The 24,810-nt window shown below is 36.9% G+C and overlaps 1 protein-coding gene across 1 annotated transcript in view; it reads left to right on the top strand.

The window, feature by feature from the left end:
* Positions 1-24,810, top strand: part of MRC1 (mannose receptor, C type 1) — a gene marked incomplete at its 5' end in the record, with an annotated part of 40,566 nt that overhangs the window by 8,765 nt on the left and 6,991 nt on the right. The window contains 18 exons of the mRNA XM_010085911.1: positions 1,632-1,745; positions 2,991-3,106; positions 4,487-4,635; positions 6,212-6,411; positions 6,891-7,015; positions 8,215-8,302; positions 9,247-9,391; positions 10,916-10,957; positions 11,081-11,244; positions 12,376-12,443; positions 13,546-13,646; positions 14,166-14,308; positions 15,049-15,163; positions 17,057-17,226; positions 18,972-19,074; positions 19,928-20,157; positions 21,249-21,414; positions 22,359-22,511. Of these exons, the coding sequence (XP_010084213.1) occupies positions 1,632-1,745; positions 2,991-3,106; positions 4,487-4,635; positions 6,212-6,411; positions 6,891-7,015; positions 8,215-8,302; positions 9,247-9,391; positions 10,916-10,957; positions 11,081-11,244; positions 12,376-12,443; positions 13,546-13,646; positions 14,166-14,308; positions 15,049-15,163; positions 17,057-17,226; positions 18,972-19,074; positions 19,928-20,157; positions 21,249-21,414; positions 22,359-22,511 (2,392 nt within the window). The remainder of the gene's footprint in view (positions 1-1,631; positions 1,746-2,990; positions 3,107-4,486; positions 4,636-6,211; positions 6,412-6,890; positions 7,016-8,214; positions 8,303-9,246; positions 9,392-10,915; positions 10,958-11,080; positions 11,245-12,375; positions 12,444-13,545; positions 13,647-14,165; positions 14,309-15,048; positions 15,164-17,056; positions 17,227-18,971; positions 19,075-19,927; positions 20,158-21,248; positions 21,415-22,358; positions 22,512-24,810) is intronic.

Here is a 24,810-nt window from a genome sequence, read left to right as displayed (position 1 = left end):
CAAAAGTCAGTAATTTCTATTGTGAGAATTATAGATTAAGAAAACACAACACATTGTGGCTATATACAGTCTTTTCATATATGTGGCTCTTGTGTGGAAAGCTAATTTTATTGTTGGTTCTTCTGGACTCTTTCAAAATACATATCTATTAAATAGTTGATCTTTGTAGGAAAAGTAACTTCAGATCCCTTGGAAGTTGCACTAGCCCACTGTCTCTCGGGATTGGCCATCAACTGACCAAACAAGGCATAATTATAAGTTGACTTTCCCTGTTTTTTGTTGAGGTTTGTCTATCTATGTACACATATGGTTCCATTGTTGTTTATTTTGGGTTGTTCACTCCTTTACTGAAGTCATCTGAATCCCTTTTTTTTTTTTTTTTTTTTTGAACAAAACCTGCCCCTGTCTGTAGCACCTTCTTTTTAAAGGAAGTGTTTGGGTTTAGTTAATGAGGAAGTAGGAGAACAGAGAGATATTTGCAAAAGGCAGCTCATAAGACATGGTAAGAAATCCCTATAAATTACTGCATGAATTTCACAGTGAAGACACAGTTATGGGAAGACAGCAAAGGATCTTCCTGCAATGAGAGCGAAAGCTTCAGAGTAAGTTTTCCTGTGTTGAAGAAGTCTAAAGGTTGTGAAAGTTGTGCTGATTTCTTGTGCTGAGAAGGTCAGAGTTTTGGGTGTTCATTTGAAGTGCCTACCAGCCTAGTGAGACAGAGAAAGAAATGGTAGGAGGTGGTGAGACAGCCACCAGTGGAGTCGCCTTGCAGTCAGCATAGGGCAGAGAAGGCACAAGCACCAGCTGAACATCCTAGGGTTCTTCATCGCTGTAGGCAGTAGTGTTGAGTGTTGGGAGAGTTTTTGCTGGAATTAGGGTTTGCTGAGACCTTTGAGGACTTTGTGTATTGTGGCACAAGGGACAGTGTGTTACCGTGATGATTATTTTACATTTCTGGGGGGAAGAAGAAAAGAAAAAAAAAGAGGAAAATAAAAGAAGAAAGAAATTGCCACCAACTGCTATAATTTTACTTTTACAAAAGTGGAGTCTTTAAGGCCCAGGTGAGAGAGTGCTTTGCAAAGGGGCTTCTCTTCCTCTCCCAATACCTTAGTTCATCTGGTGAACCAAAATGTATGTAAAATGTAGCAGGACCATGGTGTGAGGTTCCCCACTTTCAGTACAGCTCCCACTGAATGTCAGTGTTTCCTCTGAGAATCTGTAGTATGTGGAGTAACAGTGTTAATTCTAACTTTGAGAAGGATCTTTCTCCATCTTCAAATTTTTATGTAAGTATTAACTAAGGAATGTAGTCTTTTTTTTTTCTTTTTCTATTTCAACTCCCTTTCCTCCTGCATGCTTATTACATGAGTAGTCTTTGTAAAGATGGTGTATTTCTGTCACCTCCAAGGGCTTGGTTTTCAGAAGGGTAAATAATCAAAGAAGGAGTAAATCAATGGTGAATCAGCCCAATAGAAGTGAGGCTGGAATTAGGTTGGAATTCAGTACTGAACTTAAATGTAGGTTTTGCGTCTTTTAAAGCTAGTAAAAACTAATTAAAAACTTAAAAGCATAAAGCAACTTTTTTGAAGACTAAATCCCACTTGGCTCTGATGTTCTGTTCTTATGTTCAGGATGGATTTTGGGCAGACCATTCTTGTGAAAAGAAAATTGGCTACATCTGTAAAAGGAAACCCATGTCAGAAGCTCCTACAGAAGAAGAAACTATTGACATGGGCTGCCAGAGAGTAAGTGAAGAAAAAGCTGTTTGATCTGAATAGGCTGCTAGGAATGATTAAGAGGAGAAAATGCCACCTAGATGACAGACAAAACAGGAAAAATGGGTTCTGTGTTATCGTCAGAACAGTTGGCCTTCTAATTTCTATGACCTATGGGACAGGTGATACACACGAATAAATCTAGGCTCTGACAGTCATTTGGCTCTCGATGCTCCCTTTGTTTTTCCAGAACTTAAGCCAAAACTCAAATCTGTAGTCCCCACAGCAGGCCATTTTTCCTTGATTGGCTTTCAAGCCTTCCTAAGAATTTGCCTGCACCGGCAGTTGCTCTTCAGCTCTTCCTACAATTTTATTTCAAATTTTTTCACAGCAGGAAGGGTGTGCTTGTCTACATACTATTCTCAAGGCTTTGCTGTGGTCTCTGGCAGTACTTTCTGCTTTGAAGAATTTGTTACTAGTGCCTGAGCAAAATGAATCCATTGTGCTCCTTCTGAACTGCCAGTGGATCTATTGCTTATTTGGTAATGCTTGCCTTCTGGTAGCATAAGAGTAATTCCAAAAAACCTGCTGTAATTTGTTATGTCATAGAGAATCTTACTGTTTTTTTGTCTTCCATGAAAAAATTGCCTTTAGTCCCACATCTGCTTTATACAGCTGCAACGGAAGTCTTTGATGTTTATTATCAATATTTGTAAAAGAGTACCTGGGAACCTTACAAATATTCAACTGTTGGAGAAGATGAAGGGATCTTAATGCTTGTGGATGTTATCCTTGCCTAGAGAACTAAGTGCCTGCTCATAGAAAAAAGTCTTTCATAGGTGAGAAATTGAAAACTGTCAGAAGAAAATTAGTGTGAATTGTGGCTGGTCACAGCAAACTCTTCCTCTGTAAGCAGATTCCTGAGTTAATGACAAAACATTAGGAGAGAGTGTTAATGCTAATTAATAATAAACAAGCTTGTTTGAGGTGTCATTCCCTTTCTGAAAAGCCAAACTGAAATTTGCGTCTCAGGACCATTCTCATGATTGGACAATGCCTATGTGTTAGTTGTAATCCTACACTAAGCACTTTATAAGTGGAATTTAACAACATTTTAACAAGGTTTGATCCTTCCTGTTTCCAGTCTGGCTTTTTCAGTTCAGTTTTTCCTTTGTCTAATGGTTAGCTGACAACAGTATAAGTCAGTTTTGTATTTTTTTTAAGACATTTAGAAGAGCTGCAATATATGTGATCACTTAATGTTTATTTTGACAGGGTTGGAAAAGACATGGTTTTTATTGTTACTTCATTGGAAATACATTTGTATCATTTTCTCAAGCAAATCAAACCTGTGGAAGGCATCAGGCCTTTTTAGCAACTATTGAAGACAGGTATGTAAAAGTCTACTTGTGTGAGGGTATCACAGGTATCACAGGAGGATTTAACATCTAGTGTCATCTGAATATCAAAATAAAGACTCTGTGCAAAAATCTTGCTTGAGAGGACAGCTATCTGTAGATACAGAACTTCTCACACTTTTTGCATGTATATTCAAATCCAGAAATTCAGTTTGCAGTAAAAATAGGTGATGGCTGTGAAATCAATATTGATATAGATGGTTATGCCAAGGAAAAGAATAGAATCATATTTTCTGTTTCCTTAATTGTAGTGGCTTGAGAATGGGTTTTACTTGAGTGAGGGATATAGAATCCAGTTTTGATTATTAAATTAAGAGATATGGCTCTGAATTCCTTTCAAATCATAGTTCAAATGAGCAAGAGGATATAATTTTCACCTATCTGGTCTTCTCAGAATTGAGCTACTTTGAAAAAAATTAAACAAGAAACCAAATGATGATAGAAGTGCTTGGTACCTGGAAATCCATCACAGTTCAGCCAGGGTTCAGCGTGTGCTAAATTTCTGAACAACTGGTGCACATGATTGAATGTGGAATATTGGGAAAATGAAAGTTAGGGTTAAGAAACAGCATATTTTGCTTGCAGTTGACTCAATGCTTTACACTTTCTCTTATTTTTCTTCTATATAATCTAAATAGATAAGTTCTAGTGTGAAAGCCCCAGCTGTCATGAAAAGTAGCTCTCTAAATGTAGGTAGCACTGCAGCTGTCACAAAAATCGTTTAACATTGATGTGGTCTTTAGACTATTCCTTGTTAAGGGAAGACTTCTTTTCTTTGCTTTGATTTCTTAAGATCTGTTTGTTTAAACACTGTAAGGAGCTATGACAGGCTTTACCTCTACATAGGTTTGTTTCCCAAACATAACTTTTCTTGCATGATCATTGGATCTAATTTGCGGTGTTTCTTAGTTTGATAATTTAGCATCATACTATTTTGCCTCTATTTTTGTATATTTCTTCAGTAATGCTGAGGTTCCTTTTCCAGTTTTGGATTTGTCTGAAACAAGAAGTCATTAAAATATAACGGTACTAGAAATTCTCAGAAAATGCAGTGGTATAGCACATAAGTCATGTCAGGTTTCTTGTTTCCCACCAATTTAATGTCAGTCCATGATTATGTCACTTTCTTTACTGGACATCTGAAGAGAAGGGAGGATACTGTGGTATCAAAGCTTACAAAATATCTATTATGTAATGTTTTGTCATGTGCTTTGTTCAAGTAAATCAATCTATAGATGGAAAGCTATGCTTTCAAGAGGGCACAGTGGTAATTCTGAGAAAATAGCAAACCTTTTACAACTTTCTGAAATAAATTTATCAGTATTAATTTAACGGTTGTGTTCTTTTGAACAGATATGAACAAGCCTATCTGACTAGCCTGGTTGGGCTGAGAACAGAAAGACACTTTTGGATTGGACTTTCAGATGTAGAAGAAAAGGGAACGTTCAAGTGGGCTAATGGTGAATCTGTCTTATTTACACACTGGAATTCCAAAATGCCTGGTAGGTATGGCTCTATTCTGTTTAACGAGTCCAGTTCCCAAAATACATTGCTCACTACTTGAATTTTTTTTACTCCATTCCTTAGCCTTCACTTTATGATGTAATGACTGATTGCTCTCAAATATATCTGTCTGCTTTCTCAAGCATGGAGCTAACTTTCTGCTTACTGCTGAAATTAGTTTTTAACGTGAACTTGGGAAGAGACTTTGAATTAAGATCAAGTTTCTGATTTGTGTCTCTTCTGGGAAAGTCTGTGTCTGTACTACTCTGGAAGACCAATCTCTGCAGGCATGTTGCGCCCTGCTTGCATGTCCTGCCTGTCCAGCCATATCTTACAGTACACTTGCTCACTGCATGTTCTGAGGTGTGTGAGATCACAGCATGCATGGAGCATCTCTGGTCCTAGAGAAAATGGGATTAGGGAAGGAAAAGAGGGCCAAAGGAAGATTTGTGTTTAATCTTTTTTTAGTTAATGTCTTTGCTAGATTAATTGTGATTTCCTTATTTACTAGGTTTTGTTGAGGAAAGCTGCTGTTTCCTTCTGTGCTATTAAAATTATGGGGGTGGGAGGTTATTCTGTCTCTGACATGATCACATCAGTCATCAGCCTTCAAGGTACTAGTGTATTAAATTTGCCTTTCAGGAGATCCTCTGATTCTCTTTAATTTCATTACCTAAATGCTGATTTGAATGTGTCAGGTGGAGTGGTAAGGCTATGTAGACCATGAAGCCAATACTAGGCCTATATATAGCAACTTCATTTTTGAAAATTATAGTCAAATTAGAGAAATTTGAGAAACTAGCTCTAACCACGTCTTCAGTTTTAGGGAGAATTTATTGGATCACAGGTTATGATGTTGCTAGAGTCAGCCATTGGAGGTGATTTGATGTGAAGCACAATTCAGTATCTTGGATGTGGGTGAAACATCTTTTTTTTTTTTCTTTTTTTTTCTTCTTTTCATGAATTAGCATCATAGAATCATAGAATCACTGAATGGTTGGGGTTGAAAGGGACATTTAAAGATCATCTAGTCCCCCCAACATTGGCAGGGACTTCTTGCACTAGATTACGCGGCTCAAAGCCCCATCCAACCTGACCTTGAACATTGATGAGGCACCAACACCTTCTCTGGGCAGCCTGTTCCAGTGTCTCACAACCCTCATAGTAAAAAAATTTCTTCCTTATGTCCAATCTAAATCTACTGTCTTTCGTTTTGAAACCATTACCCCTTGTCCTGTCACCACAGGCCCTGCTAAAAAGTCTTTATCTTCCTTATAAACCCCTATTATATATTGAAAGGCTGAGATAAGGTCTTCCTTATCTCAGGATAGGGAGAAGGGAAGGCTGAGCCTTCTCTTCTCCAGGCTGAACAACCTCACTCTCTCAGCCTTTCTTCATAGGAGAGATGTTCCAGTCCTCTGATGGTTTTCGTGGCCCTCCTCTGGGCCCACTCTAACTTTAGAAACATTTTTGACTCTGTACAAAGACTTAATTTCAGTCAGGATAGAACATGAAGTTTTCTAAATTCTTATGACCCCCTAAATGTTGCTTTTGTGCATTTCTCTTTACAACTAGGAAGAAAGCCGGGCTGCGTTGCCATGAGGACTGGAATTGCAGGTGGACTATGGGATGTAATAAAATGTGAAGAAAAGGCAAAGTTCCTATGCAAAGTGTGGGCGGAAGGAGTGACACTTCCACCTGTTCCTACAACAACTCCTATTCCCCGGTGTCCAGAAGGCTGGGACTCAAACAATCGTATTAGCTTCTGTTTCAAAGTAAGTGTGTTGCTTATTTCTGCGTTAAGGTGTTTTCCATTTGCTGCACATACATGCAATAAAAATTGGTATACATATGTCTTTACTGTTTCACAAGCTTATTTACAGATTATATGTAGAGGTCTTGTTCCCTTCTGTGGAAATGCTCATGGCTTTGGTTATACCATTAAAGTCTGATCTTCAGGTCTGAACTGCTGATCTTAATTTCCCATTCTTTTAAGATTAAAAGTGCCTTTCTTCTACTTGTTGTCTTGCAGCAGATACTCCTGTCAGCAATGCAGCAATGCAGCAACCTGGCTTAAAGGCACTCATACTAAGCCTGTGTATCAGAGTTGAATACTCGTAAACCATGTATCCAGACTTTCTGTAATTCCCACAGAACAAGTTAATTGTAAATTAATTGCTTTTAGGTAGTTGATGTTTCCTGATCTTGTGATCTATATGGTCTATTTTGTCTGATTGCAAAATGCTCTCTTTAGCCTTTTTCAAGAGGAGAGCAAAAGAAAACATGGCTTGAATCTCAAGAGTTTTGTCGAGCTATAGGAGGAGATCTGGCCTCCATTAATGGCAAGGAAGAACAATATGTGATATGGCATTCTATTGCGTGAGTATCTGTAGTGTGGTCATTGATTCACTTTGATTAGCCTTTTGGTCTTTCTGAAATATTTAATTTTAGGTGTATGTTTTTACTTCAGTATAAGCCATATTCATTATCTGCATCTGTATCACACACAGAGCAAAAAAAGTAGAGCTGAGGAAATAGCAGGAGCTGTACGACTAGCAGCAATTACCCCAGAAGCTAATGGTAAAAAGAGATTGGCAAGTTATCTATTTGAGGCAACATTTACCATCTGATGTAAAAATATTTGCTGTGGATTTGGGGATATTATAAAATTTTTGGGATATTTTAAAATTACCACAGATACCAGTTGTTTTCACAGAAGTAAGTGTAACAAATAGGGTAACGGTTGTGATATAAATCTGGTCAATATATTAATTGTTTGTCGTTTTTATGAACTAATCAGAAAGCAGAGGCAACTTCAAATTATTTTTTTCTTACACAGAGAATGTAAATAAGGCTTGTAACTCCATGAACTGTAAGATGCAGGTGTGAGATTGCTGAATGAGATAAAATGCTCTTAAAAAGCTAACACTTGCAATATGACCTGAATAGAGTCAGAGGAATGGAGACAAGGACTTCTTGTCCCTGCCTAACTAGGAAGCAAGACTGAAACACGACAGCCTTGCAAAATGCTACAACTGTACTAGAATCCAAGCTACATACTTATAGTAAGGAAGAAGTCCCAGATGCTGCATTACCACAAATTGACTCAATAAATTCAGATAAATCAGTAAAGTGTGTCTGCTTGGAGATAAGAATTAGTTTAAGGTGCTATTTTTTAAATGTGATTCAACTGCAGCAAGTAACTTTGTGGTTGGAAACTCTAAGTCCCTTTACAGAGAAAATGGAGAGTTGATAAATGGAGCAATAGTAGCTATTGAACTATTATACAAAAATATTAAGCCACCTTGTTTTCAGGAGTTGAAATGGATCTGGACGTTTCCCTGGTCAGTGTTTCAATCTGTCAGAGTTAACGTATACTGCTAGAAGTGGCTGCATTGTAATTAATTTCCTCCCTGGTTGTTCTTATTTCTAACAGCTTTAAGGATTATTTTTAGAGAAACTTACTAACTGTTGTGAATTATAGATTATTAAAAATATTGGAATGCCTGTATTAGGTTTGGATTTATATTTAAAGTTTTTATAAATGGGACATTTATTATTTTGTGGGGTTTTTATAGGAACAATGGCTATTACCACCAGCATTTCTGGATGGGCTTATATTACTTGAATCCTGATGATGGCTTTGTTTGGAGTGATGGATCTCCAGTGAGTGATTTAATTTTCTGCAGCTGTTGTTTTGCATTCCCTGTGCTTCTCAAGTGTGTGTGGTGTATGTGTTTCCATGTAATTTTATGTTTAATCATAACCTTCTACTGTATCATGCTGTCTTTAGGAAAGCTTCTGAATAGCATTTTCATAGCCTGATTTTTTTTTTGGCTAAAACATACTGATTTTTTTAATAAGAAAATGTGCATTTAATCAACAAGAAAATTAAATTAATGTAGACTAAATGGATATTTTTATAAGTGCAAGGATTCTTTGCATAAAATAGTCCATCTTTAGTATTTCTCTTCTTTGCTAATTAGTTCTTTATCTGAAGTGGCCTACCTTCCATGGAGCTGAAAGCAATTGTTTTATGCCAGTGTGACTTGACTGCACTTTAGACTAAGATATAAAACTGTAGAAACACAAGTGGTTTTGGAGATGTGGATGTATTTCATGCAAGGTTGGTCAAAAAATATTGATGGAAGTTTACTGTACAGAAAACTGAATTTGGAAATTATACAGGAAAAATAGAATAGCAGTAATACTTTTCTGAGAAAAAATTACCACATTTTTGTTGTGTCTCAATAATGTCCTACTAATTTACTCATACAGGTTGCTTACTTAATTTAATATCAACATGTAGCGTGCCCCATTATTTTTATTAGATGAATTTTACAGAATTTAGGTCCTATCAAAAATGTCAATATTCTTCCAAATACGACCGTAAACTGTTATCTAAGCTGCAGTCCAGTTGCAATCTGAAAAAAAGTTTGAAAAGTCAGCATTTGCATAGGGAGATTCTGGTTTCCTTTCATCTAAGTTTTTAAACTGATGGTAGGAACAAGTTGTAGGTTTGATTCACTTTGGTTTGATGGTATCTCCTCCCTCTCTCCTTTATTTTCTTTCTATATAACAGAATCTTCACAAAACCTTTTCTGTCATAGGTGAGGTATGAAAACTGGGGCTTTGGAGAACCCAATAATTATCAAGGAATTGAACTTTGTGCAGAGATCAGTGGTGATTCCAGCATGCTTTGGAATGACAGACACTGTGATTACCACTATGGATGGATTTGCCAGATAAGAAAAGGTATCACTTCTGTGTATGAGTATAATAAGACAAGATTCTCAGTTGATTTTTTCCTTTAAGAAATACAAAATTTCAAAACATGTTTATAGGAATGAATCCCTGTGGAATGTGGAATATCGAAGCAGTACAACGTCTTCCATGTCTTTGCATTTAAAGATACACAGCCTTTGGTCCCCCGCTAGGACTTCTCATTGATGTTTCTCTATGATTTCAGAAGGGGAAATGTAATGCTTGAAAAATAGAAAATGTTACTTAGAATGTTCACATTCACTTTTGACTTTTCATTTAAAGAAGTTCATGCCTTCTTTCTGAGCTGAGTTTCAAATTATTAGAAAATAGTTTGCAAATCAGTTCACATACTTGAAATTTTATGTGTGAAAACTCCCTCCTTTATTTGGCTCAGGTGCTGTTTTGTCAGCTAATTGAATCTGTAGTTGCAAGATGGAGCCTGGTTTCAAGATACTGTATTTTGTTTTTATTGGGTTTTAGATTCACATTTTGGTTTCTTGCTAAATTCTCTTGAGATTTGACTTTGGATGCTTTTTATTTTCTGAAGAAACCAAGACAAAATTTATAACTTAGCGAAATCTTGAGTTCCACAAGCAGTGCATCTACCCAAGTTTGAGTATTTTAGAAAGTGCTCTTTTAAACATTTTATGACATTCTTATATTGGGAGGGAGGGGAGCAAAATAAAGAAGCTGCCTTAGATTATTGACAATAAAGTACCAGTTCTGCTTTATATTGGTAAAAGAATTTCTGAGGCAGATAATTTCTTATTAAATGACAGTATCTGAGTTTATATCTTAGCACAAAATAGACTGGTAAACCTAGAAAGACACAGATTTCCTGTAACAGAAATTGCGTTCCTGAGGTGCTCATGATGCCATGGAGGGTGTCATCTCCATGATGCCGGAGCAAAAACAAAGAGGGGAATTCTTTAGCCTGAAGTCTTAATTTCAGAAAGGACCAATTAATTTCTTGGGATCTTTTCCAGTGAGATTTTATCTAGGAAAATTTTTAAGATTCAGATAGAATTTCTCAACCAAAGAAAGATGGGGAGAACCTCATTCTGTAGTAGCTAGGGTGCCACGGAAGAAGATAACCCAGCCTGCATTTTTTTTTGCTGCCTCTGGTTTAAGCCAGAATTCATGTATAAGTGACCTGGGGAAAGGAGGGAGAGGGAGATGGAGATACAGGACTGTCTTAATAGAGTTAATGCTTTGGGACATAAGGTTTTCTGCATCCAGTGAATACCAAAAATAATTAATGCAGGTAAATTTCAAGGTATTTTATAGTACCTTGCACATAAAGAATAGCCTCAGGGAACATGAATATGTATTTAAAATTGAATAGTGTACCAAAAATAAGAGTTAGTCTATTTAGTTCCTTCTATTTTTTGGTATTGAATTAATTACTAACTGTAAAATTAAATGACAATAGAAAAAACATGCCTATCAATCATAGTAAATATTTTCTGTTACAGCAGGAAGTACGCAATCATAATAAATATTTTTGTCTTACAGGAGCAAGTGTAAAGCCTGAACCAACAGAATCTCCTGCACCCAGTAAGTGTTTTTGCTGTTACTATTTCTGTATGTGTGTATGTTTAAAAGCATTTTTAAAATTTTACTAATGAGAATGTCTTGTACCTCAGGAACAATATCGTTAGCTTACTATTTATCTTACAGAATACAAGACTACTGAGGATGGATGGATTATACTTGAAGACAAACAATATTATTTCAGTACGGAGAGTGTTCCTATGGAAAAAGGTCGTGAGTTCTGCAAAAGGAATTTTGGAGACCTTGCCGTCATTGAGAGTGAGAGTGAAAGAAAGTTCCTCTGGCGATATGTAAGAAAAATCATTAATGCTATGGAATAAATAATCTAAAACAAGTGAGCATGGGCACAAATCCTTTTCACCCTGGTGTTCTCCCTACAAGTTTTATGATAGTGGAATTACCATAGCACTAAGCCAGATTAACATGAAGAACAAACTCAAGTCTTTCTCTAGGACAGTTTTTTTTTTTTTGTATTTTGTATAAATAAACAATGTAAGCATGAAACAGATTATTATCTATTCTTCCTATTCAGTGCGGCAGTTACACCACATTATATGTATCTGCAACTGGTAATGTGCTAAGGTAAATCTTAATTTTTACTTTTAATTGATCTGTGACTTCATTTTAGCAAGGACTATTACACTTGTGAGCTACGATTCTGTAAGGTGGGTGAGTTCACTCAAAGTAAAGTCTATCAACAGATAAACTCAAGGTATCTTAAGTCGTGGATCAAAACTGGTACTGGCTTTCATGCAACACTCAGAACATCGGCTTTTGATCTTGTCAGCGTACCTAGTGTATCTAGCATATAGTCTACGTAGCAGCCTCTTTTTGGTCCTCAAGTCTGCTCCTTTGCCTCTCTTTTCTTGTGGAGAAAATGTAATTATGCAGGAAGAACAACTTGAGGCACAGATTAGGCCATGAGAAAGAGCTTTTAAATGATATTTCCTAGGTGGCTGGGGTTGGTTGCCTGTTTATACTGTCTTGAGGCCAAATTCTTTTAATCAAGAATATGCTTAAAACTACATAAAACTTCTCCTGAGATGGCTGAAGAGTGGAAATGAGGTGACACAAGGGCCTATATAAATTTATATCCAAATTGTAGGAGGGCTTGCCCCTTGCAAGAAATTTGTCAGATAACAAATAGATGGACACGCTGCAGAGACTGTGCAAGAGGTGCTGATTTCAGTGACTTTCAAGGAAGACTGCGAGAAGTGTTGATGTAGTGACAACACCTTTTGGCCAATGGTGAAATTTGACTGCAGACTGTCAGCTGTGAGCCGCTTTAATTTAAATGTTGCAGGTAGAGAATACAGCAGTTCATATCCTCTGTCAGTCAGATGTGTATTACTCATTATTAACATAATAGATTTCTATGATAAAAAGAGGACATTTATACGATTTTAATCTTGACATTCTAGATCTTGAAAAATGGCAAAGAGGATTCATATTTCATTGGTTTACAACTGAGTGTGGACCAACGAACAAGGTAGGCCAGCTAGAACCAGCAAGCTTGCATTGTGCTTTAAAATAAAGAAATCTACTTAGTGGAGCAAAAATAGTGAAGTGCTCAAATGAAATTGTAGCCTGTCAAAGCAAATTAGAATGTTTTTCCTCTGAATTCCATAGGATTTTCATGCTTAGTGTTTTTGATTTTGAATGTTGTAAAAATATATTCTGTAGTAAATATACCACAATGTGCCATTATATTTAATTTACTTTTTTTTTTTTAATCCTACTTCTGTTGTTAGGCATTCTCGCCCTATTACTACTCCTGTTATTCTGTATTTGTTTATAGCAGGAAAAAAGCTCGATTTGAATTTTTGTCTCAGCTGTTGTGTGCCTTGTCCATAATCCAATAAAATATAGCTAATATAAGGAAAATTAAAAAGTATGTCCTGTTAATACTGGTAAAATGTTTTCTTTGTGGAAGACCAGCTCCTTTTAAAGTAAGCAGAATTTATTCTTGTCACCACTGGAAGCTAGAGTAGATCCATAAACCCTAAAACGTGACTTATTCTTTAACAATATAAAACCATTAACTTTGTTTTTATAAGTTTACATCAGGTCTGTTAGATTTGTAAAGTTCTGCTTTACTGTTTGTTGTAAGATTTTGTAGTTTGTGGGACCAAACAAGTTAATAGAGCATGGCTTTTCAAAGGATGTACCTAGTTTTGAGTATTAATTTAAACATGATTGTATTCTCAAGTGGTTCAACTCCATGTTAATTTGGCTCCAGATTATCCAGGAGAAATACTATGTGTTTCCTAAACAGAATTCACCCAAAGCTAGCAAAAAAATTACACTGCAGATAATGTATTTTGAATTTTTATTCAGGAATTCTAGTTTCCTTTATGCCATGACTTATATTGAAAATTTAAACAGGTACCTCAACTCAAAATATATAAGATTTTTGGTAGATAAACATGTTATTTTTCCCCATCCTTAACTGTTGGTAACAAACTGTAATAAAAGGAAAAGTGTAACATATTTTCTTTTAAAGAACAAAGATAGCTGTTGCCGTGATATAATGTCAGAAGCAATTCTATTTGTATGTTAAAGAAGTGTTTTGTTTGATTGTTTTTTTTAAGCTGGATGGATGGCACTCCAGTGAATTATTTGGCATGGGCACCACATGAACCTAACTTTGCAAATAATGATGAAAACTGTGTAGTTATGTATAAGAATTTAGGTGAGTTTTGTATGTTTGTTCCTGAATTTAATCTTTTGCGTGTTTGTGTCACAATTCTTTTTTTCTTCTGAGATGCACCCCTTCCCCCCCCGCCTTTTTTCTTTTCTCTTTTGCAAAATGTTATAGAAGTAGACCATAGTATTATTTTCAGGACTTAATAGTTTTGTACTCATGTGTTTACCTTAAGCGTAACATGGGGAAGTTCTGATAGAGATGTGTGGTTGAGATTGCTACACAACGCTTTTACATTTTTTTATTAAAATTGGCATAATGTGCCACTATAAAATTGTTATTTCTAGTACTTGGTTCTACACTGCTTTTAATATTCTGCAATTACAGTGTGTGTAAAGTGACATAAGTGACATCTTAGATGCTGATACAGAATGATAATAAACCCAGACACTCTTGTGGATTTGATCTTTCAACTAAAAGCACTTTGTGTGAGAATGAATGGAACTGATTTCATTTAACCTGCTCTGGATCTGGTGTCATACAATTCCCCATTTATCTTATATTCAGGATTTTGGAATGATATAAACTGTGGTTATCCAAATCCCTACATATGTGAAAGGCACAACAGTTCCATTAATTCAACTGTTCCTCCAACAACGTTTTCAACTCCCAGAGGATGTCATCCAACTTGGCTTTCCTTTCAGAATAAGGTACCATAACAAATGCAGTGCATGTTGGATCTTTGGCAAAGCATTAAATAGAAAACAAGGGAATTATTTAATAATATTGTTTCTTTTTAGAGTAAATTTTTTTTTTTCAGAGAGCTGGTTGACACCTGCATGCTTTTCTTTGTTTGCCCATCCACTGTTTTGCAGGAAAGGTGCTTTTTTAGTGCTTCTAATGAAGTGGCAGATGAGCATATTCAATTGCAGTTGATGGAAGTCATTCTCTAGTCATCTCTTCAAACCTTTTGATATGTGTTTCCTAAAAAGTTTAGACACAGTTCCTGAAGTATTGATGTTTTGATCTTGATCGTTTTTAACCAAACCATAATGTTTTTTCAGTACTGAATAAATTTTGTCTTCCTTAACTTTACTAATGTGGTGTGCTTTGTAGAGTCAAATAAATAAACAGGCAAAATAATATCAGTCATGGATAACTTCCCACTGTTAGTTGACTGTCTATAAAGAGTCAGGTTTTGCTTATTTTCCAGGGAATTCAGATGAAATCTAGTATGTGTCTCGTTGAGCAAAACACTTTCTTAAGACTTTTAATTTTATATAGAACAAGGACTAGGACAAAAAGCTCATTTTAAGCTGAATGTATTTTTTCAGATAAATGCTTTATTTTACTGCCTTTTCTCCATCCTGCTTTGATTAAAGCAGTGGTTTTCAATCTGTGAGGAATATTGGAGTAAAGGTAATATATTGATAATTTTTTAATGTTTTAGTGTTACAAAATATTTGGATCTACAGAAGATGAACGTCTTACTTGGCGTGCTGCACGAACAGCTTGCATGAACTTAGGAGGAAACCTGGCCACTATCCCTAATGAACAAGTGCAAGGTACTATGTATAGCTTTGTAGCAACTAGATGAGATGACAGTTAATTTTTGTGAGATGGCTGTTGTATTTGTGTGAATATGGACAGGATTTGAATAATGATTGCTCATCTGATTTTTGTTCTAAAACATATAATTTTTAGAAATTCACAGTGAAGTCTTCACCTGAATCTACCAAATTTAATGTTGGCTTAGATATGTATATACATGTATGTTGTTCTGGCACCAAAGCAGTGCTTTTTTCTGCTTACACATGATGCCAGCTGGACCCAGCAAGTTCCATTCCAAACGCTGTAGTTTCACTAGGTGGCATTCATTAACTTCCTGCATGGCTTTCCTATTAAGCAGGACACCTTTTGGATCAGATCTTGCTTTCTCTGGGCAGCTTGGGGCAGAGGTTTGACTGCTCATACACGTAGCCACAATTTACCGCATAGATGTACCATTCTTTTAACTGGAAGAGCTTATTTTAAGAAACCTAAGAGCTACATCCCTGACTGGGGGAGGTGAGTAGAGGGAAAGTACTTCACGCTTCAATAAACATGGCACACGTTCAAATAAAAAAATGGGGAAGATTTTGATAGATTTTAGAAATACTATTTCTATTTCTAAATACTATTCAGAAATACTGTACTGCAGTGATGAGAAACAGATGTTGCACAACATATACTGTTTGTGAACTCAAAAGTCAGCCATTGTAAAACTAGTCTGTGTTGTAGGCTGAGCAATTAAATAGTTTAAATTTAGACTGCTGACATGAACTTAGTACTACTTATGTTTTCCACATATGAAGAGATGAAGAATAAAACTTTCACTTTTCAAACATAGTTAAATTCTTATCCAACATAATTTCTGCAGTACAGATTTCAGGTGGGTGGTTCATGCCCAGGGCTTGAATTCTAGGTAAAAGAGAAATGAGCAATATTATTTTATTAGCACAAAACTATTGTTATTGCTGGCAATGTAGGTGTAAAGGCTTGAGTTCCTGTTACAGTTTCTGGCAGAACAGCAATGCTAACATTAGGCAAAGAAATCTACAGATTTCATTCCTGGAAGTGGAAGCTGCATACATTTTAAAAGACTAAAGGAAGGTGAAAGGCTGAAGCAGACAGAAATTCTTCTATTTTTTGCAGAGAAAAGTAAGCTCATAACAAAGACCGTAGCAGTTGGGCAAAAGCCATGATCATTTTATCACAGTGTTTGCTATATTGTGGGTTAGTGGGTTGATGAACGCCAGCTGACCTAGCCTGCTCTATTTGTGAGCTAGCCAAACTAGCTAAGACACACAAGCACCTTCCTGGACTGTGCAAAGCTGTGGGAATGATTTGCTTGTGCTAAATAGTTCTGTTGAGACTCATTTTAAGCATGTCACTTGTGCATTCTGCTCCCTTCTAAGACAGTGCAGGCTATTGCCCAGGTGTTCCAGGGAGAATGGAAACACCCTCGCAATTCTATAAGAGCACGGCTTGTGCAGATGCACAAGCGGTAGTTGCTCAACATTGCTGTCCAATGCCATTGAGGGGTGAGCACTCTGGTGGGCTTATCAAAAATGTATGTGATCTACATGGCTGTATATTTCTAAGTAAGTCAATCATGGGACTAGGATTCAAAAATGTCTTGAGACATTATAAAGAGCATTTCTGTCATGCTTTTGGGATTCATCCCAGTACCAGATTAGATACTTAGCTCAAGTATTTTGCCCAAAGCCACAATTATATATATGGTTCCCTGTTCTTTAAACTCAAAAGTCACCTCCTTTTCATCTTACCTGCTTATGTTGTCAACAATGAAGTGTTCTGTATTTCAGAAAAAATATTTAATATCATCAGTCTCAGTGAGGCCAGACATTTCAATTGTCCTTCATTAAAAGTATTTATCTTTCTCTTTGCCCTTCTAGCTTTCCTCACCTTCCATATGAAAGATTTTGTTACTGATACGTGGATTGGATTAAATGACATAAATCATGAACTGAGGTTCCTCTGGACAGATGGAACAGGAGTTTACTTTACAAACTGGGCCAAAGGCTTCCCATCAGGACGTATGGATTTATACTCATATGATGGACAGGTAAATAGCAATCACAAATTGTTCACTGAAATTTGATTTTAGATTACATTTACGCATTTGTTGGGATTTGAGACATTACTGCTTGACTTATTAGTTTCATACTCGTATACACATCAAATATAAATCCAAATACAGTGAATGGTTTTGAGCCCTTGGGCAGTTGCTGTATTAGCTGGTGACAGGATCTGTGGAGTGGATGTGCTCATACAAAGACTGGTTTCAGATTTCAGTTCTCTGTGTCTGTGAAGGCTATGCTGCTTCTGTGTTCACCCTGCATCCTCATAAGCTCTGGTAAAGAGGACAGTGGGATTCCTGCCTCATGGCGTTTGCCCCAAATGCACACTGGCCGAGCACATCCTCCTAGTCCTCTGAGCACAGTTGCTCCTGAATTTACCAAGTTTCTCAGTTGGCATGTGGCTTGCAAGGGGCACTTACAAACGTTCCCCTCAAACAGCTGTGTCTTACATAGAAGCAAATTCTGTCAGTCACATTTGCAGAAAGGACATGCTTCTATAAAAAGATAGCCATTCTGTTTTTACGGAAAGAAAAAAAAAAAAAGAAAATTACTTCCCCTATTTCTCTGTCATACAAACTGAGCTGATAAGTCACAGAGTTCCTCTCTCTGATCTTACATGTTTAGACAGTTCTGTGCTATGGACTTACAACACATTATAGCATTAGCTGTATTTCTCTTGAATGCCATTCTTAGTGCAGAAATCTTATTTTTATGTATAATGTCCTTTTTCCTGTTTTTGAAAGTGGCATCTCTGATCTTCTTATCTCTAGTGGAGGCACAAAAATTTGGGAGAATTTGGAGTTCAAAAGAGAAACCATCTTTAAAATGTTACTTTTGGGAGGAACAATATATATTTTTTATTTTTATGAAAAGTAGTAGGATTTCTATGAAGTCTTCTGTGAAAACTTATAAAGTCCCTACTTTATACATTTCAGATTTATTTTTAAGTTTACTTGACGTTAGCAAAATATAAGTTATCATAATTAATACAAAATACTATACAACCCTTCAGTTTGAAAGATTTAAATCTTAATGCATTTCACTCACAAATAGTATTTTTGGGCATCTCCTCCTGGACAGCAAAACAAAATAAGTAAATAGAATAAAATAAATATGGATGCTTCATTGCACAAAACCATTTGTACCCATGCAGCCTTTTGTACTCGTCACTGTTTGTCTAATATGTATTAACATAGGTTCTGGCTATTGTATCCATGTCAGAGAAGTTGAAATGTCACTGTAAGAGTGGTACTGACAGATTGATGGCTGCCTTTGGTCAGGAGCAGTGCTAATTTTGCTGTGTGTAGTATTACAGCTTGCAACAGTAAATTTGAAGAGATTGATATATCAGAAATGTTGCATTGCCCATTGAGGGTCCAGGTTTTTTTCTGGGGCAAAGTTAACCGTTCTTTTCTACAACAGTTGATTTCACTTCTCTTTAAATTGTCTGTGCCTTTCCTTCTCTCCATGCTGTATGCCTGGAGATATGAGAATACCAGAATTTCTCTGGTCTGCTTATCCACCCCAGTGTTGCACAAGAGAAAGCACCATTGTGAAGTGCAAGAGGAACAGAACCTCCATATCATAAAATTTGTGCTGTTAAATATTATAAGGATATGAGACTAAAACTACAGCATTACATGTGTCTGAATATGTAAAAGGGAGACAAAAGTTTCGTATTTGCTTCTTCTAGCTATTTGTAACTGATTTTATATCTTTTTGCCTCGAGGCTGATTGTGTTGTCATGAGAAACAATCCTGTTAAGGAAGCAGGGAAGTGGGCTGATGAGAGTTGTGATAACAACAGAGGATATATATGCCAAATTAATGCAGGTACTTGTCTTTTTAGTTAAAACACAATCAAACCTTATGGTTTTTCAGGGAATTGCTTGGTGTGTGGATTTCAACATCATTTCACTTTCAGTAAAGGTGCATCCACAAATTGTTTTTCAGGCAGGAACACAAGGGTCATATGTGTCAGAGGTCCAGTTAGAGTCACTGCTTTCAGCTGACTCTTCCCAATAACTGCCATGTTACTACCTTCCTGAGCTGGAATTTGTATCTGCATGTTGAGTTTAGTATGACCCTTGACGTATTTGTTCCATGATTTTGTCTGTCATTTTCTGAACATACTGGATTTCAAAGCAAGTTCTGGAAAATACTGACTTGTACATATAGCATGAACTGTCTGGAGTGCTACTGTAACTCACCCACTCTGAATTTGAGCTAATTCACCTCCAAAAAGGAAATTAAAAAGCAGTGGAAACCTGGATTTAAATGTCCAATTGATTTTTAAGGACTGGTCTGTTGTGGAGTTTTTCCTCTTCTCTGGAAAAAAAAAAAAAAAGTCCCTGGAAAACAACAGAGTCTCTGCAAAACATTTCTTTTGATGAAAAATATTTTATTAAAGAAATTGTGACCCAATCTAATCCTAATTCATTTCAGTAACGCTGTTGTGGAGGACTGTACAGAATGCTCCTTTACTCCTTGTCAGACATTAATTTAAGCAGCTCTTTTCCTTTCTACAGCTTTGTAACTGAATTTTACTACTGATGCTGGCTTAAACAATAGCACATCTAACCCATGCTGATCAAAAGTCAGGGAACATGACTACTTGCAACCACAGAGAAATCATAATCCCCTTTTGAACAAGCGTGTGAGTCTTTTTTCATCCTTTATTTTACAGATGCTGAGCTTCTGCCTTCTACAAGTTCATCCCCATCCAGCATTATCCGTTATGGTAACAGTACTTATATGTTCATCCATACCAAAATGAAATGGGAGGATGCACGAAAAAACTGCAAAAGTGATCAATTTGACCTTTCCAGCATCTTAGACCCCTACAGTCATTCGTTCCTGTGGCTAAAGATATTAAAGTACGGGGTGCCTATGTGGATTGGTCTTAACAGTAATGTGGTAAGAACATCACAGTAATTGAACATGATGCTGATTCTCTTATGGACAAATCAGGATCTGAAAATTCTTATTATCCCTCCTTACTTTAGCTTATTAGTTTATATCTAGTTCCTAGTTACTTTTATGTGCTATTCAGATTTACAGTTAGGAATCCATCCTCTTCCATTTTTCTGATTAAAATGTGTATATTACATGTTTTTCACACTCTTTGTGTGATATTACACTCTGTGTACTCCCAAACAAGACATTTCAGGCTAGCATCTTAAAATATCTCTTTGTATATATGGTAAATTTGAACTATTAGATCCACATATCTTAAGATGTACAGTGGAAAGCATTTATTCTAAATAACAATACCTAATTTTCAGAAATAAATTAAGATGCTGTTGCTCTGAGTCTTTCAAAATTTTGAAGGATAGTCAGCCAAATAATTAATTGTTTTACCTAATTTAATTTTATTTGTCTCCCTTCTCCCAGTACTTTGATATTTTGATACTTTCTGGATGTTAAAATGCACCACCCTTTCTTCTTGGCAAAGACACTTGTCCCACATTCACTCAATTTGGCTGAGCACATAAAAGAAATACAAATGAGTAAATGTAACACACCACTTTCTAAAAACCAACAGATTCCCCTAACCTAGTCAACAGGATGATTCATTGAGTTCACCAGCTTTGGTGGGAAATTATTACATTTCTAAATATACTTTAAGTTAAAATAATTACATTTCTTGAAATCTGGGGGGAAACAGATAGTACAAAAATTAGTCATCAGACTTTCATTCCTACAAATTATTTTAAATTAAATTTTTATTAATCCCAAATTAACAGTTTTATTAAATACAAAACTAATTCAGTGTCACCTAGCCTGCATTTCCTTTTGCTGAAAAGCATTTGTTGTGCTGCTGAATTTCTCAGTGAATAGCTGCTTGTTGCAACATAAATTTCAAAGTTTGAGCCATTTGTATTTGTTATTGATTTCTAAAAAAAAAAACTTCTAGCACTAGGTGCTGCATAGACAGACATTTGGCTGATGAAGGAATGGTTAATGCTTAGAATTTAATAATTCCTGTTGATTTGTTTTGTTCTTAGACCGACGGGCGTTATGAATGGATTGATAACTGGAGAATGAAGTATACTAAATGGGCTGAAGGGGAGCCAAAGCAGAAGATAGGCTGTGTCTATCTAGACATTACTGGAGCCTGGAAGACAGGATCCTGCAATGAAAGTTACTTCTCTGTTTGCAAAAAACCTGATGGTAAGATCTTGAATCTAACCATTGTAATTACAATTATGATCTCTTTAGAGTTCATTGTGCTGGGTGGTCTGCTGATAGATACTGTTTTTTATTTCAAGAGCTGAATAGAAGAAAAGATTAAAAAATTTACTTGGGTTGAATGGGGCTGCTTTAAAATGAGGGCCAACACATACTAAGAAAGAGCTAGTTTGGCTGTGAATAGCCATCACTTTACATTAACGTTGTTACATATATTTTGCAAAGCGTAGACTCATATTGCTCTGCTATTTTTTCTAATATTGAGTAAGCATGCAAGACCAAAAATCTCAAAAATCAAAAGGCAATGAATGTTAGGCAGTAGTCACATGGGTGTGGTGTTGAAGGGGGAAGAGCTGAATGACCAAGCCATAAGGTATCACGAGGAATGTTTACTTGCAACAGCTTTCCAGGTTTTCCTTTTATAACTGAATAACAAACTACAGGTGGCGTAGAAATGTTTAAAGGTACTTCTTAAGGCCACCTTCTCTTATGTTTTTGACCTGAAACTCCTATTACTATTGTCTGATAATGCCTTCTGCATTCCATGATATCAGGTCACAACCCATATGGCCAAGTTCCCATGGGCCCTAATTCAGGAAAGCAGTCAGGTGTGAAAGTACATTTGTGTGTAAAGAGTTGAGCTGAACTTAAGAATGTGTTGAAAGATATAAGTATGCTTGGATTCTTTGCTAAGTTAGATTTCTTCAGACTATACTTGCAGTAATTTTTGTTCATAGATTTAGGACTTTTTCCCATTATTCTGTTGTAGTAAGCAGTATAGACTACAAAGATTACCTTTTTTTACAAAGACCTGAGTAATTTTTCCAACATTTGGTTAGAATAATCTGTTAATGATAAAAGAATGTGTAAGAAGCTGTTTCTTTAAATTTTGTGCTTTCTTTTTTAATTATTTTTTTTTTAAACAGTACAAGCTCCCACTGAGCCCCCTCAGCTTCCAGGAAAGTGCCCTGAATCAGAAGGTCACAAATCTTGGATCCCTTTCCGAGGCCATTGCTACTACGTTGAATCTTCATCTACAAGAAACTGGGCCCAGGCATCTTTAGAATGTCTTCGACTAGGTAAGTAGCCTCTTAATCAAAGAACAGGCCTTTCTGACTTGTCTGACTCTGTGGAAAGCTGAACATGTGCTATGTATTTGTGTGATTTCAAGGATGGTCCAAGTGTTGGAGAGGAGAGTTGCATCCAATTATTGCCTTAATTTAGGGGAGAAGATGGAAAATAGTTGTCTACCAGTGGTACAGATTGTCTTTCATGTGTGTGGGACCAGGCGTTAGAGGAGCTGTGTGGCCTGGGGTGGAGATCACAGAAGTGGAAACTTTGTCCTGTGACCCTGCTAGGAGGTAGTCAGCTGCATCCATAGCAGTCACTAGATCTTATTTTAATGACATTTTATATCTTGTGTATTCCTGATCTAATTTGCCCCTTGATTACTGGAGTTTTATGCCACTGGAATGGAAGTTACAGTTCTCTAGGCTGAATAATATATTAGTAAACTAGGGTTGTTGTGTTGTTTCATTCTCACAACTTTCTTTTCTGGGAAAGTGATGTAAGATTCGTTATGCCAGACTTCGTATGTCTGTAGCATTGATGTCTATAGCATTGGTGGCGATGCAACTTAGGTGGCTAACTTCCCATTAGAGTACACAGAGTTCTTGTTCATGCTGTCGGTGGAACTGAACACAGATTTGTCTTCACTGGAAGTATATGCTGACATTTGTTCAGGTGAATTGCACCCTAAGGTCCACTGGCTGGATTGGTTAGGTCTCCATTGATGAAACTACCAGTGAAACCCATGACAAATATAGACACCCAGAGCTAGGTAAGAAGAATCTCACTCTTTCTGCTGGTACTCAGGTTCATTCTTGGGTTCTCATGAGCTGGTATGTTGCCAGCTCTAGTTTGAGGACTAGTATTTTTGAGGGAAGGTTCAAGTTTTAGTATATGTTTTTTAAATCTTGCTATATTCTCCATATCAACATAACATTTTGATGAAGGCACTTGACAATATACTTTTAAATATAAAAAAGTCTCCATAATAGAACAGTCTTGCTGTGGCTCAGTCATTAAGACTATGACAGTTGTTTCAGGTGATGCACTTAGCCTTGTGAGTTCTTTTGTTGACATGACAGACGCTCAGCCTTTGAAAGCTGCAGTGCATGTTCTTAGTTATGCCTAGTCAAAAGGACCTTGACAGCTGTGCACATAACAGCTGTTATCTGCTATCTGCAGTTCTCTGCTTTAAGTGGAATGTTTATAATTTTGAGTAAGCTTGTGTGAGAAATTAAATAACATTTGTTTTCTTTGGAGGATTGAGTTTCTGAAAGAGGCTTCCAATAAGAATAGTAGGTCAAATAAATAAGAGTTTTAAGGTGAAGTTTGAGAGGAATTGAATTATGATGTTGCACATAATAGCAGGTGCCTCTGCTCACTGACTCAGGTTGTCTGTAGGTGTCCCACACCTTTGTTGTTGGAATCTGAAGCTACATCAGAATTGCCTTTTTCTGTTGAACTAAGATTCCTGAAAAAAGACACTGACCATTTGTTTCAACGTGTGTGTTAAAAGACTGGCATTATGTGGAATTTAAAATTTGAATGCTAGTATACCTAAGACTTCACATCACTGACATCCCCTTCCCTTCAATGCTACCCTTAATCTTTCATGGCAATTGTTAGGGCAAACTGAATCCAGCAGCCCAGCAGAGGCAACATTGCTCCCAAGTCCAACCAGGGACAAGACTGCGAATGTGTTCGCTGTAGGTGCACACACACATATACAACACATCTATACATATATTCATGGCTGGCCACACAGATCAGCACAGGCAGACACACAGAGCACTCACATGAACACAGTCTACACCAGCACCCTTATTGTATTCCCCTCTCCAGCTGATCAGGATGAAGGTCTGTTAGTGAGAATATAAACAGAAATACAATGTGGATCCCTCCAGTAGCTGGGCTCAGACATTCAGTTTGCCCAATAGCTGTCCCACGGACCTCAGAGTCCTCAGTTGCTGTGACCTGGAAATATGAGCCCCCACAGCCACCAGCTTGGCTCCTGTTGCTGGTACAGACTCCAGCCCTGCCACATGCACACACTGGTCCCTCCAGTGGTCAATCTCCCAGGGTCTCGCGGATAGAGATACACAGGGGCACACACACACATACAGAGCTAACTGGAACTCCCCTGGTCCCCCAGTAGCTATTCACCCCTTGATCTCACCCTTAGAGATGCACATGCACCAGTGAGTCTCATCCTTAGAGACCAGCAGCTCTTATGGTCCCTCCAGCAGCTGGCTGGGACTCCCCTGGTCCCTCAGATAGCCAGCTCAGCTTGTGGTCTCACCCATGGTACAC

Source organism: Pterocles gutturalis, unplaced genomic scaffold (assembly GCF_000699245.1).
Source record: "Pterocles gutturalis isolate BGI_N339 unplaced genomic scaffold, ASM69924v1 scaffold32775, whole genome shotgun sequence".
Taxonomy (NCBI): Eukaryota; Metazoa; Chordata; class Aves; order Pterocliformes; family Pteroclidae; genus Pterocles; species Pterocles gutturalis.
This window is presented reverse-complemented; position numbering and strand designations above follow the sequence as displayed.